The 19,699-nt window shown below is 41.4% G+C and overlaps 1 protein-coding gene across 3 annotated transcripts in view; it reads left to right on the forward strand.

The window, feature by feature from the left end:
- LOC137372808 (fizzy-related protein homolog) overlaps positions 1–18,093 on the forward strand; it is a 58,316-nt gene extending 40,223 nt beyond the window's left edge. For all 3 annotated transcript variants that reach the window (XM_068037103.1, XM_068037102.1, XM_068037101.1), the window contains 8 exons: positions 1,080–1,263; positions 2,029–2,094; positions 6,114–6,216; positions 7,868–8,052; positions 8,463–8,696; positions 12,266–12,370; positions 14,590–14,682; positions 17,117–18,093. In XM_068037103.1, the coding sequence (XP_067893204.1) occupies positions 1,080–1,263; positions 2,029–2,094; positions 6,114–6,216; positions 7,868–8,052; positions 8,463–8,696; positions 12,266–12,370; positions 14,590–14,682; positions 17,117–17,158 (1,012 nt within the window). In that variant the 3' untranslated portion in view covers positions 17,159–18,093. The remainder of the gene's footprint in view (positions 1–1,079; positions 1,264–2,028; positions 2,095–6,113; positions 6,217–7,867; positions 8,053–8,462; positions 8,697–12,265; positions 12,371–14,589; positions 14,683–17,116) is intronic.
- The last annotated feature ends 1,606 nt before the right edge of the window (positions 18,094–19,699 follow it).

Raw genomic sequence — 19,699 nt, forward strand, 5'->3', positions numbered from 1 at the left:
TGTCAGAGAACTTACTCTGAACAAGAGCAGCTACAGCACGAATAACATATATAATTGTTTATAATGATTACAAGCTGAAGGATTTTGGTGCTCAAATACAAGGTTTTTGCACTTGCACTCATATAATAATTTATAATATATATTCAAAGGGAAAACTGGATAAACTTTTAAAGCAGAATAAGATATAGGGCTGTTGGTTTTAGATAGCTCTAGCAATGAAGCAGCGTAGGTGCAAGAGGCTGTAGGTTTTCTTCTGGGCTTTAAACGTCTATAATTCTGCAGTGTTTCTAAGCAATTCAAGCAGGTGTGAGTGACTGGAGCCCAGACATGGAAGGAGAAGGATTAAGGGTAATGACCAAAAGAGCGAGGTTTTGAGGAGCAAATGGGAGCAAAAGAGAGAGTTAGAAAGACAGTGGGTTTGATCCAGTGATTAGAGAGAGAGAGAGAGAGAGATACAGCACTGAAACAGGCCCTTCGGCCCACCGAGTCTGTGCCGAACATCAACCACCCATTTATACTAATCCTACACTAATCCCATATTCCTACCAAACATCCCCACCTGTCCCTATATTTCCCTACCACCTACCTATACTAGTGACAATTTATAATGGCCAATTTACCTATCAACCTGCAAGTCTTTTGGCTTGTGGGAGGAAACCGGAGCACCCGGAGAAAACCCACGCAGATTCTTGTAGGCTGGTTGCCCATTTGCTCCTTTTTATGGCTCTCAACCTGTTGCCAAGGTGCATAACTGCAAGACTCATTAAAAAAATAACGTGCTCTCTTATTCGTAAATAAAGCAATTCTGAAATCGGGTATATATATTTGGAAATAGTGTGTTAGATATCCCCTTGGGCTTGTTACCATGACAACAAACTTTGCAACATATGTTACAAAATGGAATGAGGCTGAGGTGCATTTTTAAAATCTCATGTGATGTGCCTGAATTAACAGGACAGGTCTAAACCAACTAAGCCAGAACATCCATATTTGTCACACCCACTTTATATAGAGTTAGCACACAATACCTTTTGAAGTAACTGTTGATCTAACTTTCTGCTTTCTCCCCATTTGAACAGTCAAAAGTTGTTGCGGTCGCCACGGAAACCAACAAGAAAGATTTCAAAGATTCCATTTAAAGTTCTAGATGCTCCGGAATTGCAGGATGATTTTTACCTCAATCTAGTGGATTGGTCAGCAGCGAATGTTCTAAGCGTTGGTCTCGGTGCATGTGTTTACTTGTGGAGTGCATGTACCAGTCAGGTAAGGTGCAGCCGGTTAGCATGATGACTCCAGCAAAGACCGCTACATTTTCTGTCGCACGTTTAACATGTTAACTTTTTTCCCTTTCATTTGAGGCCCAGTTTATTTGTTATGCTATCCAATGTAATTCGATTTGGATGACTGAATAAAGCTTGGCCTGCTACACAGGATATTAGCAAGTTTTTTTTAAAACATTAAGGGTAGTGAACATAATGAGTGGAAGATTGTTGGTTATAAATTTGCAATGGTTGTTATATATTGGGTTTTCTACGCCGCATTAATCTCAAGTATACATGGTTTGTGGTGAGGCAGGTCTTTAGGCAACAGCTGCAGTGTATTTGGTTTGTATGACTAGAGAATCTGACTACCTTTCGCTCTTTGTCAAAACTACAACTTCATGATATAAATCTGCTTGTGACATGATAGCCTTGTGAAGGAACCTTGCATTCAGTCTGAATGCAGCCTTCACTTCAATGGATTGGATGGGCTTCCATCTATCAAAGGAGTCTGGTTATTTGGGACAAATATTTTGCAAAAGGCACCTGAGTGTGAGGGATCCCAAATATTCCTGATCCCCAAGAAACCAGTGTCTCTTCATTTGCTGTTGTATCTTGGCATATGTTGGTTTATACTGTGTGTGAGATGACATCATTTCACTCAGCATTGAATTGGGGGAAGAAGAATGTTGATTTATTCAGAGGCTGAATCTTTTGTTAAAATAAAACGAAAGCATATTTTGCAGTGTTTTCTACTTTTCTTTCCTAGGTCACGAGGCTGTGTGACCTCTCCATAGATGGTGACTCTGTAACATCTGTTTGTTGGAATGAGAGGGTGAGTGTAATCTGGTATCATGCTCAGTATCTGATGCATTTATTTGCTCACTAATCAAAAATTCAGTGAAATCAGTAAGATTTTATTGTACAGTTACTTATATTCATTTTTTCTCCAAAATGTGGGCTATTAATTTCCTTGTAAATATTGTTACATTCAATATTTTATACTTTTTTAACTTGAGTGAATGGGCTATAACATGGGTAATCTACAATTTGTGCGAAATTGTTAACTGAATCATTTTAACTGCTGACTCTGGGTAAACCAAGTGAATGAATAGATTGAAAATGGTTTGAGATTTTCAGTTTAAATGATCGAGCATTCATTTGAATGAAGCCGACTGTAAGAGTTGTTTTTTTTTTTAAAAAAAACAAGTTCTAGAAACTTGAAATCTTAAAAGAAAATAGTGGAAAAGTACAACATATCAAGCAGCATAAGGAACAAAGAACAGTACAGCACAGGAACAGGCCATTCGGCCCTCCAAGCCTGCGCCGATCTTGATGCCTGCCTAAACTAAAACCTTCTGCACTTCCGGGGACCATATCCTTCTATTCCCATCCTAATTCATATATTTGTCAAGATGCCTCTTAAACGTCGCTATCGTACCTGCTTCCACCACCTCCCCCGGCAGCAAGTTCCAGGCACTCACCACCCTCTGTGTAAAGAACTTGCCTCGCACATCCCCTCTAAACTTTGCCCCTCGCACCTTAAACCTATGCCCCCTAGTAACTGACTCTTCCACCCTGGGAAAAAGCTTCTGACTATCCACTCTGTCCATGCCACTCATAACTTTGTACACCTTTATCATGTCGCCCCTCCACCTCCGTCGTTCCAGTGAAAACAATCCGTGTTTATCCAACCTCTCGTCATAGCTAATGCCCTCCAGACCAGGCAACATCCTGGTAAACCTCTTCTGTACCCTCTCCAAAGCCTCCACGTCCTTCTGGTAGTGTGGCGACCAGAATTGCACACAGAATTCCAAGTGTGGCCTAACTAAAGTTCTGTACAGCTGCAGCATGACTTGCCAATTTTTATACTCTATGCCCCGACCGATGAAGGCAAGCATGCCGTATGCCTTCTTGACTACCTTATCCACCTGCATTGCCACTTTCAGTTATCTGTGGACCTGTACGCCCAGATCTCTCTGCCTGTCAATACTCCTAAGGGTTCTGCCATTTACTGTATACTTCCCACCTGCATCAGACCTTCCCAAAATTCATCACCTCACATTTGTCCGGATTAAACTCCATCTGCCATTTCTCCGCTCAAGTCTCCAACCGATCTGTATCCTCTGACAATCCTCATCACTATCTGCAACTCCACCAACCTTTGTGTCGTCCGCAAACTTATCAGACCAGCTACATTTTCCTCCAAATCATTTATATATACTACAAACAGCAAAGGTCCCAGCACTGATCCCTGCGGAACACCATCCTCCATTCAGAAAAGCACCCTTCCACTGCTACCCTCTGTCTTCTATGACCGAGCCAGTTCTGTATCCATCTTGCCAGCTCACCTCTGATCCCGTGTGACTTCACCTTTTGTACCAGTCTGCCATGAGGGACCTTGTCAAAGGCTTTACTGAAGTCCATATAGATAACATCCACTGCCCTTCCTTCATCAATCATCTTTGTCACTTCCTCAAAAAACTCAATCAAATTAGTGAGACACGACCTCCCCTTCACGAAACCATGCTGCCTCTTGCTAATAAGTTTGTTTGTTTCCAAATGGGAGTAAATCCTGTCCAATAATTTCCCTGCCACTGACGGAAGGCTCACCGGCCTATAATTTCCTGGATTAGCCTTGCTACCCTTCTTAAACAAAGGAACAACATTGGCTATTCTCCAGTCCTCTGGGACCTCACCTGTAGCCAATGAGGATGCAAAGATTTCTGTCAAGGCCCCAGCAATTTCTTCCCTTGCCTCACTCCGTATTCTGGGGTAGATCCCATCAGGCCCTGGGGACTTATCTACCTTAATGCTTTGCAAGACACCCAACACCACCTCCTTTTTGATAATGAGATGACTGAGGCTATCTACACTCCCTTTCCTAGGCTCATCATCCACCAAGTCCTTCTCTTTGGTAAATACTGATGCAAAGTACTCATTTAGTACCTCGCCCATTTCCTCTGGCTCCACACGTAGATTCCCTCATCTGTCCTTGAGTGGGCCAACCCTTTCCCTAGTTACCCTCTTGCTCTTTATATACGTATAACAAGACTTGGGATTTTCCTTAATCCTGTTTGCCAATGACTTTTCATGACCCCTTTTAGCCCTCCTGACTCCTTGCTTAAGTTCCTTCCTACTGTCTTTATATTCCTCAAGGGATTTGTCTGTTCCTAGCCTTCCAGCCCTTACGAATGCTTCCTTTATCTTTTTGACTAGGCTCACAATATCCTGCGTTATCCAAGGTTCCCGAAACTTGCCAAACTTATCCTTCTTCCTCACAGGAACATGCTGGTCCTGGATTCTAGTCAACTGACGTTTGAAAGACTCCCACATGTCAGATGTTGATTTACCCTCAAACAGCCGCCCCCAATCTAAATTCTTCAGTTCCTGCCTAATATTGTTATAATTTGCCTTCCCCCAATTTAGCACCTTCACCCGAGGACTACTCTTATCCTTATCCACAAGTACCTTAAAACTTACGGAATTATGGTCACTGTTCCCAAAATGCTCCCCTACTGAAACTTTGACCACCTGACTGGGCTCATTCCCCAATACCAGGTCCAGTACGGCCCCATCCCTAGTTGGACTATCTACATATTGTTTCAAGAAGCCCTCCTGGATGCTCCTTACAAATTCTGTCCCATCCAAGCCCCTAGCACTAAGTGAGTCCCAGTCAATATAGGGGAAGTTAAAATCCCCCACCGCTACAACCCTGTTACCTTTACATCTTTCCAAAATCTGTCTACATATCTGCTCCTCTACCTCCTGCTGGCTGTTGGGAGGCCTGTTGAAAACCCCCAACATAGTGACTGTACCCTTCCTATTCCTGAGCTCCACCCATATTGCCTCGCTGCACGACCCCTCCGAGGTGTCCTCCCGCAGTACAGCTGTGATATTCTCCTTTTAACAAGTAATGCAACTCCCCCACCCCTTTTACATCCCTCTCTATCTCGCCTGAAGCTTCTAAATCCTGGAACATTTAGCTGCCAATCCTGTCCTTCCCTCAACCAAGTCTCTGTAATAGCAACAACGTCATAGTTTAAAACATTGCAGCCATGTATTTTCTGTGCCATTTATTTTATGCATGGGGGTAGGGGAGGAGAACTAAAGATGTTTAGTCCACAGAGGGAGCCCATTGTGTCTGTGCTAACTGTTTGTCAAAGTAATCCAAATGCATCCCACTCTCTGCCCATAGTATTTTCCTCTGTTTCAAATTTATCAAATCAGCCTAAAAGGGTGCAGCTCCCTTCATACCTGAGTAAATTCAACCATATGTGGGTCTATCAACTATTAATAATATGCATTAATTACTACAAGTCTGAATAGGAAGGTAAAGATGATTAATTTTTTCATGAAATGATTCACTATCAATAACTGCCTACCTACAGTTAGGCAACTTAACTACAAGGAGGATGAAGGGATACCTTCGGTATGATGCCCAAGTAATATAGGCATTTCTGATCTGACTATCTTCATCTACAGGCATTGTGGGTGGGACGTGGTGTGCTAAGGGGTCTGTGAATGAAGGGATACAAGCTTACGTCTTCCTTTTCTCCTTCCCCCTGAATTCCTGATCTGTATGGGGAGTCACTGTTTGGAGGCTAGGACACAGAGAAATTCTGAAGCAGGTTTTATCAGTGGCTACAGCTGTGAGCCCCTCACATGGGTGAATGCACCATAGATGAAGTGTGGGAGCAGGTCAACAATCTGCCTGCTTCTTTACACTGTCTTGGGACATTTTATCAGGTTAAAGGTGCTATTATAAATAGAAGTTGTTATTGTCCCACCTGCAAGAGGTTCCATGGTCACAGTCTCAATAACTAAATGTAAACATTCTTTTAACATGCTCAGGGGAATTTTGTAGCCGTGGGCACCCACAAAGGATATGTGCAGATCTGGGATGCAGCAGCTGGGAAGAAGGTGACCTCTCTCGATGGACATTCCGCTAGAGTTGGTAAGTACTGAGGAAAAAAGACCAACATTGAGTACTCACTGTTTCAGAATCAGATTTCAGTTGGGATTCACAGGGGAGATTTTTTTTTAAAAGCACAGACTGACCGATCTATTTTTTTTCTTTTTAAAAGTAACACCGAAACTGAGAAAATTGTTATAAGCTGTTGGTTAATTCATCACATGAAGTGAAACCCACTTTAAGTTTTATAACTGCTTTGAAGGTTTGTGAGGTGAAGACATTTTGATTAGACTTTGAGGTGTTGGTGTATACAATCTGATTCATCCGCTTAGTTTTATTAGATATCAAATTAATGCTCAACTGTTTGGAAATTATGTCAGGAAGCTCTTCACAAAGGGTAGTGTAAATCTGGAACTTTCTTTTCTCCACCGCCACCCCCCCCCCCCCCTCCCAAGGTAAAGGTTGTTGAGGTTTCAATTTCAAAATTGAGATTGATAAATTTGTATTAGGCAAGGATATTAAGGCTTACAAAAACCAAGGTTAGTAAGGACAGAGTTAAGATATGGATCAGCCATGATTTAGTTGACATGCAGAACAGATTCAAGGGGCTAAATGACCACCTTCCTGTTCCTAAACAACTGGACATATAGATGTAAAACTCATTGTAGGCAACACTCCACAGTTGGATGGTTAGTATCTTCTGTCTCATATAACTTTGGAAGGAAGAAAGATGAACAGCTAATACATAGCAGTGTATTGTGTAAACAATACTTGCTTTCCACCATTTCCTGAAAAATCTAGGATGGTCAAGCAAGTGTTAGTTGTCCTACCAGTAGAGTTAATAAAAGATGGCCCTGCTGAATCCATTGAATGTATAGTCTAGTCCAATCCATTGAATGTCAGCGCAGTTTCTTATGTCAGAATTCTAGGAATATTTACGTGGCTCTGAAAAGTGAGGAAATATGCAATTAACCGATGCCCCAATTTTCTTCATGCTGGGGCATTCTGTGCCCAGCATACCCTAACACAGGTAGCATCCAGGTCTGTGCTGTTCTGAAATGAACTGCTTATTGTTTTAGGTGTATCCAATTTCCTTTGATTGTGGTATAAGTGAATGGCTTAGGACAAAAGCTAATAAATGGTGGAGTAGCCAAATGGACCAAAGTTGTATTTTCCAGTTCTGCATGCAGCAATCTTATGGTAGAATTCTACAAAATTTGGACTTTCCAGGTAGAGCTGGACTGTTTGCTCAGATGGACTTTGATTATTGTTGTCCCCATTTTGTCTCACTGAAACGGTGTGTTTTCAAGAGCACGTGGTTAGTACCAAATGGTTACGGTAGAAGTCGTGTTTTCACAATCGATGTAAATCTCTATATTTGTTTCATGAATACAATATAAACAGGAATTTTAAAAATGTTGTCACCTATGTTGTCCAGGTATACTGTGGTGTTGGCATATTTTGACCTTTGGTTAAACCTGCCTGCCACAAACTTTGGACATATAAATGTTAGATTACTTAAACTAGTTGATAGTGGATTAATTATAATGTGGTGACTTTGAGTAAATAAGACCATTGTTGCTTAAATATTTCACAACAGTTATGAAAGAACAGTGTAAAGGGACTAAAGCAGTCATCAAATAAAAGCTGAGCTTTTTTAACCTGCAGTTTTACTGTGTTGCTTGGTGTACAGGGGCATTGGCCTGGAATGTTGATCAACTCTCGTCAGGAAGTCGGGACCGTCTCATTCTACAGAGGGATGTGCGAACACCCTCACTTGTGATGGAGCGGAGATTGCAGGGCCACAGGCAGGAAGTTTGTGGTTTAAAGTGGTCTCCTGATCACCAGCACCTAGCTTCTGGAGGCAACGACAACAAGGTACCCGACATCTGCTCCAGTGATCTCCAAAACGTGCAGTGTAGTTCAAGCCCATTTCATTTGTACGCTGAACATGAGGCAAGTGCGGCAAGAATTTGCAAAATCATACACGCAGGAATAAGAAAACAAAATTGCAAATACTGGAAATCTGAAATGGCCTGAAATTTGCCTACACTCCTGCTGTTATCACTCTTGATGTAGCCGCCTGACATACAAAAGTTGGTGGGGGGGTGGGTGGAGGTGCAGGGGGGGTGGGGGGGAGGTGAAGTATTTTTCAGGTTTTTTGAATTCCTTTTCGAACTAGGTCAAACTACTTTATGAAGGCATAAAGAAGCCTTTGTGATGTCGCAGTCATTGTTAAATGTTTATTTTTCTTTCATTTTTACAGCTGAATTTTATTTTTCTTTCAGCTATTTGTATGGAACAATTCCAGTTTGAGCCCAGTCCAGCAGTACACAGAACATTTAGCAGCTGTAAAGGCCATTGCCTGGTCCCCTCATCAGCATGGACTTCTAGCATCAGGAGGGGGCACTGCCGATCGCTGCATTCGTTTCTGGAACACGCTGACTTGCCAGCCCCTGCAGTGTGTCGACACAGGCTCCCAAGTCTGCAACCTTGCTTGGTCTAAGCATGCAAATGAGCTGGTGAGCCTTTTAACATCAAATCGCAGGAAAAAGGGAATCTTCCCTTTGCTGTGTGTTAATAGTCAGGTATTGGATGTGGATGTTTGCTGCACTTGCCCAGTTTGAAGCAGGCTGGATAAAGGAAAAGGATTACCCAAGGACTTGTTGGCTTTTGCAAAGTCCATTAACTGCAGGTTAACTGCTATCTGAAGAGACTTTTAAATCTTTTCAACAGAGATTTGGTTACACTGGACAATATCCAGGCTTGGGCTGATAAGTGGCAAGTAACATTCGCGCCACACAAGTGCCAGGCAATAACCATTTCCAACAAGAGAGAATCTAACCATCTCCCCTTGACATTCAATGGCATTACCATCGCTGAATCCCCCACTATCAACATCCTAGGGGCTACCATTGACCAGAAACTGAACTGGAGTAGCCATATAAATACCGTGGCTACAAGAGCAGGTCAGAGGCTAGGAATCCTGAGGCGAGTAACTCACCTCCTGACTCCCCAAAGCCTGTCCACCATCTACAAGGCACAAGTCAGGAGTGTGAAGGAATACTCTCCACTTGCCTGGATGGGTGCAGCTCCAACAACACAAGAAGCTCGACACCATCCAGGACAAAGTAACTCGCTTGATTGGCACCCCATCTACAAACATTCACTCCCTCTACCACCAACGCACAGTGGCAGCAGTGTGTACCATCTACAAGATGCACTGCAGCAATGCACCAAGGCTCCTTAGACAGCACCTTCCAAACCCGCGACCTCTACCAACTAGAAGGACAAGGGCTGCAAATACATGGGAACACCACCACCTGCAAGTTCCCCTCCAAGTCACACACCATCCTGACTTGGAACTATATCGCCGTTCCTTCACTGTCGCTGGGTCAAAATCCTGGAACTCCCTTCCTAACAGCACTGTGGGTGTACCTACCCCAAATGGACTGCAGCGGTTCAAGAAGGCAGCTCACCACTACCTTCTCAAGGGCAATTAGGGATGGGCAATAAATGCTGGCCTGACCAGTGATGCCCACATCCCATGAATGAATTAAAAAAAAAAAACACTGTTCTGTACTTCGGTTGTAACCTAGGAGTTTTGAGGCACTTTGTATTAACTTATTTTAATTCTCGCCTAGTGAGGGCAGCCTCTGTGTGCCTTTTACATTCACAGCAGCACAATGGAGACCTGATTAGATCTGGTAATGAAGAAGCTTCCCCAAGCACTAAACTATTATTGGCAGTTTAGGCCACTTAGAAGCTTGTCTTTGGATCTCAGAATTGTGTTTTTAACAATTCTTTTTCTCTTATTTCCTCCCTCCCCATTTAAAAAAAAAAAGTGCAAAACAGGAAACTGTGGCCGCAGCTTCGCTGTTTGCAACAAAAGGAATCCGCATGGCAAAAGCAGCACTGCAGAACTATGCAGTTTGCAATGCATTGGACTGGCTCCTCACGTTTACCCGGTTATAACCGAAGCTGCTTGATTCCAGTAGCAGATTCAAAGACCCATCTGTTTGTGGATGTTTATGCAGGAAAAGAATTATTTTATAAGTGCCTGCAGGCTTCCTGCAATCGTCTACTTGATCAGATGTTGCAACCATAGTCCAACTTAATTACTACATTCCCTAGCTGGACATCTGGACATTTTGTTTCTGCTGATCCTTTCCAACCCAATTCATAAATCGTCGGATATTGGGATTAGACTTGATCGTTAAATCCTACAGATGAATTCTAAGTTTGGGGTTAAAACCAGCAAAATTTGTAAGTGTCAAACTGCTGCTGTACTGGTATGGTGCATACAGAAACTTACTCTGTTTGACATTGGGAGCACTCCATCGATTTCAAAATAGAGTGCACCTTCGACCATTTATGTAGCATATATGCAGATGAACAAAGTTATATGAGGAAGGAGAAACTGAGAATGAAGATAATGATCTGCATTAACTTCCTTTTTAGTATTTTTTTTTCCAGCATCCTTCTCGCCAGCTTCCCAAGCTCCACCCTACACAAATTCTAACTGTGACACCTGCATCCTTTCTTGCACTAAGTTACGATCATGCTTACCCATCATTGATGCCCCCTGCATCTCTAACTCATATGGTCTCCCTGTCCCTGATTTCACTGAATTCAAAATCCTCACCTTTGTTTATGAACCCCTTCAATGGCTTTACCCCACCCAACCTCTAAACCATATTCTAGCCTTGTGTCATAGTTAATGCCCTTCACCCTTCCGACTCTACTCTGTACATCTCTGCTTGCTCCCACTCCACTGTGGGTTCAGAGCCTTGACAAACTCAGCCCTACTCTGAAATGTCCTCTCCAGGTCTCTCCACTTTTTTTTCTCTTCCTTCCTTTAAAAGCCTTCTCAGTTATATTTTCAACCATTCTTTTGGTCACTTCTACCACTGCCGCTCTGCATCTATTTCTGCTCCCTTAAACACCTTGGAACGTTTACTGGGTTAATGGCAATTCCGGCATGGACTTGATGGGTCGAATGGCCTCTTCCTGTGCCTCTATGGCTCTATGGTGTATTTAAATGAATGTTGTTGCACTTTTCTGAAGTCTGTTGTGCTTGTCTCAAAAGTATTTTATTCCTTCCAAAATCATTTCACTGATGTACTGACTGGTATTCTTTTCGGTGAGAAAATTCCTGTGTGTGTGTGGATGGCATTAAAGAGGTCACCCACCACTTTACAGCAGTGTTAATTGGTTAGGAAAGTTGATTCGCTAGTACTCCTTCCTTGTGTCCCTCTCCACCCACATCCCTCTACCACACCCCAATTCTTCCTCCTCCTGTATCCGTCCCTGGGGGGAAAACAAAAACTACCCCCCAATTCACTTACAACTGCACTTACACCCATCATCCCTGTGCTCACTGACCTACATTGGCTTCCTGTCCAGCAATGTCTTGATTTTAAAATTCTCATCCTATTTTTCAAATCCCTCCATGGCCTCATCCCTCCCTATCTCTGTCATTTCCTCCAGCTCCACAACCCTCCAAGATATCAGCACTTCACTAATTCAAGCCTCTTGAGCATCTTCAATTTTAATCGCTGCACCATTGATGGATGTGCCTTCTGTTGTCTAGGCCCTAAACTCTGGAATACCTTCCCTACATCTCCCAGTGCCTCTACCTCACTTTCCTCCTATAAGACATTCCTTAAAACCTACCTCTTTGACCAAGCTTTTGGTCACATGACCTAATATCGCCTTGCATGGCTCTGTACCATATTTGGTTTTATAATACGTGAAGCGCCTTGGGATATTTTATTTATATAGCACCTTTAACATAAGTTGTTACTGTATTCATAGCACGGAAATGGTGCTGATTTAGGATGGAATAATGGAGCTGAGATGTATGACCATGCTGTGGGAGCTGATGACTGAGGTGTGTTCGATGACAACAATGTGTGTTACTTCCCAATAAAAACTTCAAGATATTGGGCCAGGCTCTAGCTGAGTTTACTGGACTTGAATCCATTCAGTTTCATGAGGCAAAGCAAGGCCACTTCTGATTTGAAGTCTAATAAAATTTCATTAAGGCATAACTTTGTGACTTTTTTTTTTGCTTTGCTTTGTTTTGCAGGTTAGTACACACGGCTATTCCCAGAATCAGATTTTAGTGTGGAAATACCCATCCTTAACGCAGGTTGCCAAATTGACGGGGCATTCGTATAGAGTGCTCTACCTGGTAAGAGATTTATTTCTGTATTTGGTTGCAAGATTGGCACTGATCTGCATAGCTTTCTGTATCGGACACAATTCTTTAGTAATCATTTTGTTACTTTTGCAAAACAAAAACATTTTTGAATCCAATGTTTGTGATACATTTATTAACTTAATAACTAGCTCAGAAAATTTCAAGGAAAATGCAGTATTATGTGATTGAATGCGGCAACGTCCCATTTTGACCCTACTGAGGAACCTGAAGATTGCCTATGCTTCATCCTGCATGATTTTCTTGAGGTGATAGTGGTTGTTTTCAACTGGAAAAACCTTAAGGCATCTTTGGCAATGTCTTCAAAACTTTACATGGCATTATTGAATAATGTTGAGATGCCGGTAAAGAGGAGGAGCACAAAGTGGTGATTTCATTCTTCTATCTGTCTTTTATTCCTCTATTCTCAATTGTGTGTCTGCACCTGTATTCTCTGTGTACATGGACAAGCTTATCTCAATTCTCATGAACCCAAGTGTCTTCAGATTTTAACTGGAACCCTATGCACATCTTTGCATGTTCTGTTAATGTTGACATGTCAGATGGGACCTTTTGCAGGCCAAGAAGATTTCAGCTTGATTTACTTATAGTTTTACCTAAAAGGTTTTTTTTGCACACTAGTAAATCCTACAATAGTCGACAGTGAACTTACAAGTACATTTAATTTCCTAGCCCTTTGGAAAGGTTCTAATGCAAGTAGCCTATTATTTTGTTTTCCATGATAAAGAAGTAATCAATCAACTTCACATTGGACTTTTCAGATTACTGTAACATTTTCACGCCTTTGTGCTTTATCCTTGTATTTTTACTGGGGCCTGTCCCTCTCCAAAACTCACTTTGGAAATTCTAAGCTATGTTACGTGCTGGTTCAGTTTTACGGCAGAGACCTGAATGTGAATTTCTGCACATTAGCCAACAGAGGGCGTTCTCAATCAATGAGCGATAGAATTTTAGAGCAAACATTGAGGCAGTCACTGATCTAGATGTAAACTATGTTAATACGTGTGTTAATTTATTTTATTTTTCAAGTTAACCATGTATCCTGCCTCAACTGTCAACAGGTGTTCATTTTGCTTTTGGAAGAAAAGAAAAATAAATCTCTCTTTCCAATTTGTCATTATCTGATTCAGTTTCTACCGTTTTAGCTAGCCTGGCCAAATTGGTTTTGTGTCTAAATGTAGTTGCTTGAATTGGAAGTGGTGCATCCCAGGGGTCAGTGCTGGGTCCACTTTTGTTCTCTATTGGGGCTTGCAAGTGATTAAAAAAAAAAGTCTAGTCATGATTAATCTTGCAATTAAAAATTTTAATTTCCATTAATCTTGTTTTTTTTTTATTGCATATCTAATTGATACAATTACTGCATTTGTCTCATACAAGTTTTTTTGTTACTGATGCTGTTATTGTCCCAAAAAAACCCAGCACGAGACCTGGGGGTTTGGTATATCATTCCCTGAAAGTGCAAATGGAAAAAGATAAAGCCATTTTTAGTTTTAAAATAGTACAAGAGTAAAGAAGTAATAATAAATTTGTACAAAACTGTTCCCCTGGAGCAGAGAAAGCCAAGAGTAGGATGAAGAGGTATTTAAAATTTTGAAGGATTTCGATAGAATGACTATTTGGGGAGTTGGTGACGAGGGGTCTCACCACTTTACAATTGCCAAGGTGAGTGGTTAGCAAAAATTTCTTTATGCAGAGGCCGTTAAAAGAAAATTAGATAAATATTTAATCAAAGGAAAGTACAGAGCTGTGGGGAAAGAACATGTGAGCAGGCATGGTCTTTCTTTGCTCTATGAAAGAGCTGGCTGAATGGCCCCCTCCTTTTACTGTAAACTAAAGTCATTCAGTAATTACCAATTGATTTTTGACTTTAATGAGCACTAAGCAGATTGAGCGATCCAGTACACAATGGCCCTGAAATTCTGCAATGGATCTTCTGGTCTCCTGCCCTTCACAATATGGGTTCAGACAGTCTCCAACCAGAGTTATGGTGGCAGGTTGTGAGACCCCCCACCCCCAAGGGAATTGCAGTCCTAATATGTTCTGAAATAGTCACTAGTTTCCTCTCCTGACCTCTATCAGAAGTAGCAATACCGTAAGCGAATGAGCTCAAGATGTGTATATCACGTACACACATACAAAATCATGTCTGTTAATGGGTTGTGATTTTTTTTTTTCTCTTTCATGCCCTTTAGGCCATATCACCTGATGGAGAGGCTATTGTGACAGGAGCAGGAGATGAAACTTTGCGGTTTTGGAATGTTTTCAGTAAAACCCGTTCTACTAAGGTACTATGTTCTTTAATGCTCTTTGCTGGCAGAGTTGTGATGTAAATGTTATGGTTGATTGAGAGAGTAATGCGTGTGTTTGTGTATATATTAAAGCCTGGCTCGGGTATAAAATTAAAGCCCGACCCAACAACAGCCACCTTGAGCCGGGCCCAAGTCCCTTTAATTTTTTTTAAATGCCCGACCTGACCCAAAAATAAGAAGCATATTATTGAAACAGAAAAAAAGTAGATTAAAACTAAAACGGTACGAAACAAAACAGGACAGTCCAGCCTGACCCGAACCCAACAATATATATTTCATAGTGCAAATAATTTTAAATTTTTTTGGCAATCATATGTTGATAAAATATTTTTGCATTGATGTCAAAAAAGCTTCAGTTCTTGTCTCACTCGATCTTACAGCAGATTGATTTTACTGTTGAGTTATAAGCACACTTATTTCTGTAGTTACATTCGGCAAAAGACTAACAGATTGCACAGGCAGGCGTCTCACTGGGGCTTCTGGTGATATCAAAATATAGCAGTTTAATCGGCTGAAGTAAGGTTCAGCCCTAGAAATGTTAAGTTTTTAAAGGAAACGTCTTGGTCCTGGAAAACCCATTGGCAAAGTTCTTTGTGAGGAATTAGTTGCTCCCCTTTTTAAAATCACCCTGTGTACTGGTGAAAGACTTGTATTTATATGGTGTCTTTCACCTCCTCAGGATGTCCCCACTTGCTTCACAACCAATGAGGTACTTATTGAAGTGTAGTCGCTTATTAGGAAAACACATCAGCAACTTTGTATACAGCAAGGTCCTACAACCAGCATTGATATAAATGACTAGATGATCAATGTTAATGATAGTCGAGGAGCAAATTTTGGCCATGGGATCTTTTGCATCAACCTCAGAGGGCAGACAGGACTTTGGTTTAGCTTCTCATGTGAAAGACAGTGTATTAGACAAGGAGCACTCATAGGAACAGAGCAACACAGAAGACCATTCAGCCCATTGAGCTATTCTGTAACTCAGCTGTAAACACAGCTAGTGTAGCTGTCTAGCACCCAGATCTGGCTGGATCATACTATTGGGCCTTGTCTCATCTGACAAAATTACTCCTTATTTCAGGATTATCCTGGAAAGTAAAGATATGCTTTAGCTTCTTTTATCCATTTCCAACTGTCTCCTGAAACCCCTCTCCCCCTACACTTTCCACACTCACCTACAACTATGAGGAGCTCATGGACTTCTTTGTCACTAAAATTGAGGCCATCCGTTCACTTCTGTCACATCTCTCCCTTCCCTGCCAAACTACTCCACCTTTGTGCCTTTCTCTAGTTTCTCCTCTCATACCCTTGCCATGAGATTCAACTCCTGCTCCCTTGTCCCTACTCTCACTAAACTGCTGACCACCAGCTTTCCTTCCTCACCACCATGCTAGCTGACATTGTAATGACTTTTTCTTTCATTTGTTTTTGGGGTATGAGCATCACTGGCAAGTCCAGCATTTATTGCCCATCCCTAATTTCCCTTGAGAAGGTGATGGTGAGCCACCTTCTTGAACTGTTGCTGTCAATGTGGTGTAGTTACATCCAAAGTGCTGTTAGGGAGGGAGTTCCAGGTTTTTGACCCAGTGACCGTGAATGAATGTTGATATAGTTCCAAGTCAGGATGGTGTGTGACCTCGAATGGAACATGCAGGTGGTGTTCCCATGCGCCTGCTGGCCTTGTCCTTCTAGGTGGTGGAGGTCATGGGTTTGGAAGGTGCTGTCGAAGGAGGCTTAGTGAGTTGCTGCAGTACAACTTGTAGAAGTACACACTGCTTCCACTGTGTGTCAGTGGTGAAGAGAGTGAATGTTTAAGGTGGTAGATGGGGTGCTGTCCCACTCCACTTCAAAACCACTATCACCACCCCCTGACCTCCCTGTTCCTGCAACCTAATGAAATCACTTCAGCCTGCCCCTACCTATCTCTCTAGCTTTCTCTATCCCTACAACCTTCTGAGAACTCCACATTTCTCCAACTCTGGACTTTTGTCCACCCCTTAGTCCCATTGTTGGCTGCTGTGCTTTGAGCTGTCTAGGTCATAAACACTCAAATGCCCTCCCTTAACCTCCCCCTCAGTTAAAATCCACCTTTGATGACCAAGCTGTTAGTTACCCCTACTGATCGCTCCTTTGCAAAGCACCTTGGAACTTTGATGCTAAAAGCAGTATATACATGCATAATTTTAGTACTGTGAAGAGAAGATTAAAAACTAAAGTTAAAACAATTATGTAAAAATAACTTCATTTATTTCCTCAAAACTGTTTATTTTGCACTCTGCCTTATAGCTAACTCATTTATATAATAAATGTTTCAATATGTTATATGACTAACATGCTCATGTGTGTGATTTATATCCTTGCAGTGCCTCCTGATACCATTGTTAATTGTTTAATCTCTTACTTTTAGGAATCCAAATCTGTCCTTAATCTTTTTACAAGGATACGGTAAAACTATCGCGAAGAACAGGCACTCCTTATAAAACGGATTCCCTCAACACAAACACAAGCAGCAGTAAAGTTCATCAGAGCTAACATAAACTCCTCTTCACTGTTTTTGTCCAAGTGGTCACGCACTTTCATTTGCTAAGTTTTGAGGCTGATTGGACAGGAGAATGTTGGGATGTTATTAACTCATCTCAACACCGTGGTGGATGAAAGAAATACGAAAGGAATATGGAGTTAAGGGAGAGAGTTCACTTTATATGTATCTATTGTACAATGTGTACAGAAGCTATTTATTGGACTAAGGATGACCCTTTGATGCTGTCTTAATGTTTGCATGGAAACAGGAGTGTGGGCATGGATCCAGAATCCCGTCTAATCTTTTATATAGAAAAACATGAAAAATATTTACATATAGTGTGTTGGAGATCTGAAAAAGAAGGTACTTTTTTTTTAAATTCACCACCCAGATTCTATGTAATCATTTAGCAGTATCTGTTTCTAGAGCTGAGGAATTAAACTTTCTGTAATTTACATTGCACTTATGAAACTTGTTCCTTTGGAGTAAAGTCATTACAAATGGGATCCATAATTAAAAATATTTAACATGAAGAAAATTTATTTTCGCTCATTGATGAATTGCCCACTGATTCTTTGCTGAGTAGAATCAGCAATATATATCTGGCCTCAGTTGAGACTGAATCAGTGTTTGGCCTCACATGCTCAGTGATTTGCTGCTCTGTGTACACAAACTGAGCATCACCCATTCTGATTGTCCTGTGTTACTGGTGAAGTTCATTATAACCTTGATCATATGGAACTGAATTTGTATATAATGCTTATGCAGTTGGGTTAACTTGTATAAAAATTGTCTCCAACACCCCCCCGAATCATTCAGGTTGATCCTTACTGAATTCATCCTGCTATAAATTGACACAGATACGAATTTTGTCCTCTCTCTTTTTATTGGACCAAGTTGAGTCATCAGACATTCCTAAATGTTAAAAGAAAACCAAAATCATGTTTTTAAAAAAAAAAAACTTTGAGGTATAGCTCTGTTGTAATTAGCACATGGGTACACTGAAAATATAGAGGAAACGGGTCCACTTAAAATAAATGCACTAGTAATGGGGGTTTCGATTTTTGACAAGTAACCATTGGATAGAAAAAAAAAGTGTGTTTGGTGCTTGCTTCTGCTACCACTAATACAGCAATGAATTGGAAATGTTAAGCTTAATCAGCTGATGGGACGAATTTAAGTTTTAGTAATACAGCTTGTTACAAATCCTTCCTCAGGCTCCCAACAACAGCATTCTGTTTGCCCTGTATTACAGCTCTGTAAGATCTCATTCCTTTTGGAAAATGTCCTGTTTTTTAAAAATCATTTGAACAAATATCAACTTAGTGAAAACTTAAAATATATCAGCACTGGGCCCTTAGGGTTACAGACCCTCTGCTTTTTACATCACAGAAACAAATCATTCAGCCCAACTGATGTTTATGCTTCACATGAGCCTCCTCCCACTCCATTTACTTAATTTCACCCTATCAACATATCTTTCTATTCCTTTCTAAGGCTTCGCCTTAAATTCATGTATGCTGTTCACCTCAACTACTCCATGTGTTACAACCAGGTCACTGTTCTAAGCACCCATCTCATCTTAGAGTTCAAGAAGGTTGCATTTCTAAGTGCCACAAGTATGTTCCCAGTTGCATATTGAAAAAAATGCCAAATGATGGTCATTATGGGCTGCAACCAGTTCTTCCTTCATTGGCAATGATTGTGGGTAAAGTGCAGGTGTCATCCAGGAAAACCGGCTGCTGGGTATAAGTATGATACTGAGCTTGGGTAAGCTGCATATTTGTACATCGTTGTAATTTAGTTCTTGCACCTAGTGTACCTGGAATTGTTGAACTTTGCTGTTTGTAGTAAGTGTACAATGTGTGACCCAATTTTAGAAGAGAGCAAGAGATCTGTTCAGCACCATAATTTCCATTGGAGAAATAGGACAACAGCCTACAAGAAGCCCTGGTTCCTAGGGAGATCATCCAATACAGGAGGAGGAGATCTATGCCATCACCCCCACAGAACATCAATCAACCTTATCAAAAAGTATTGCTTTTGAAGTCTATGGTTTAAAAGGGAGATTGTCTGAGTGTTTTGCATTCTGTTGCAGAAAGATATTTAACTACACTGTAGGCAAGTACAGTACTTAGTCCCTGTCACAGTTAAGGTATTCACTGCTTAAACCTTTCCTCTTCAGGATCAAGCCAGGGGGCCAATAATAAGACCTGCAACATATTCAGTCTGCTCCGCATTGTTATCTTCACCAAATGATGGGTACCTTGTTCAGTAGAGGGAGCGCCTACATCGTTTTCTTGGGGGACTACAGTGGCCAGTGCTAGGCTTCTTCTGGATGGCAGCAGGAATCCCCCGCATATGATACATCCACCGCTACATGCTTGTGGTAGGAGGGAGCCCTGCTGAATCGGAAGGGCTACTAATTCATTAATATCAAATAGCACTCCATGATGAATGAAGGGTAGG

Source organism: Heterodontus francisci, chromosome 8 (assembly GCF_036365525.1).
Source record: "Heterodontus francisci isolate sHetFra1 chromosome 8, sHetFra1.hap1, whole genome shotgun sequence".
In the NCBI taxonomy this organism is placed as follows: Eukaryota; Metazoa; Chordata; class Chondrichthyes; order Heterodontiformes; family Heterodontidae; genus Heterodontus; species Heterodontus francisci.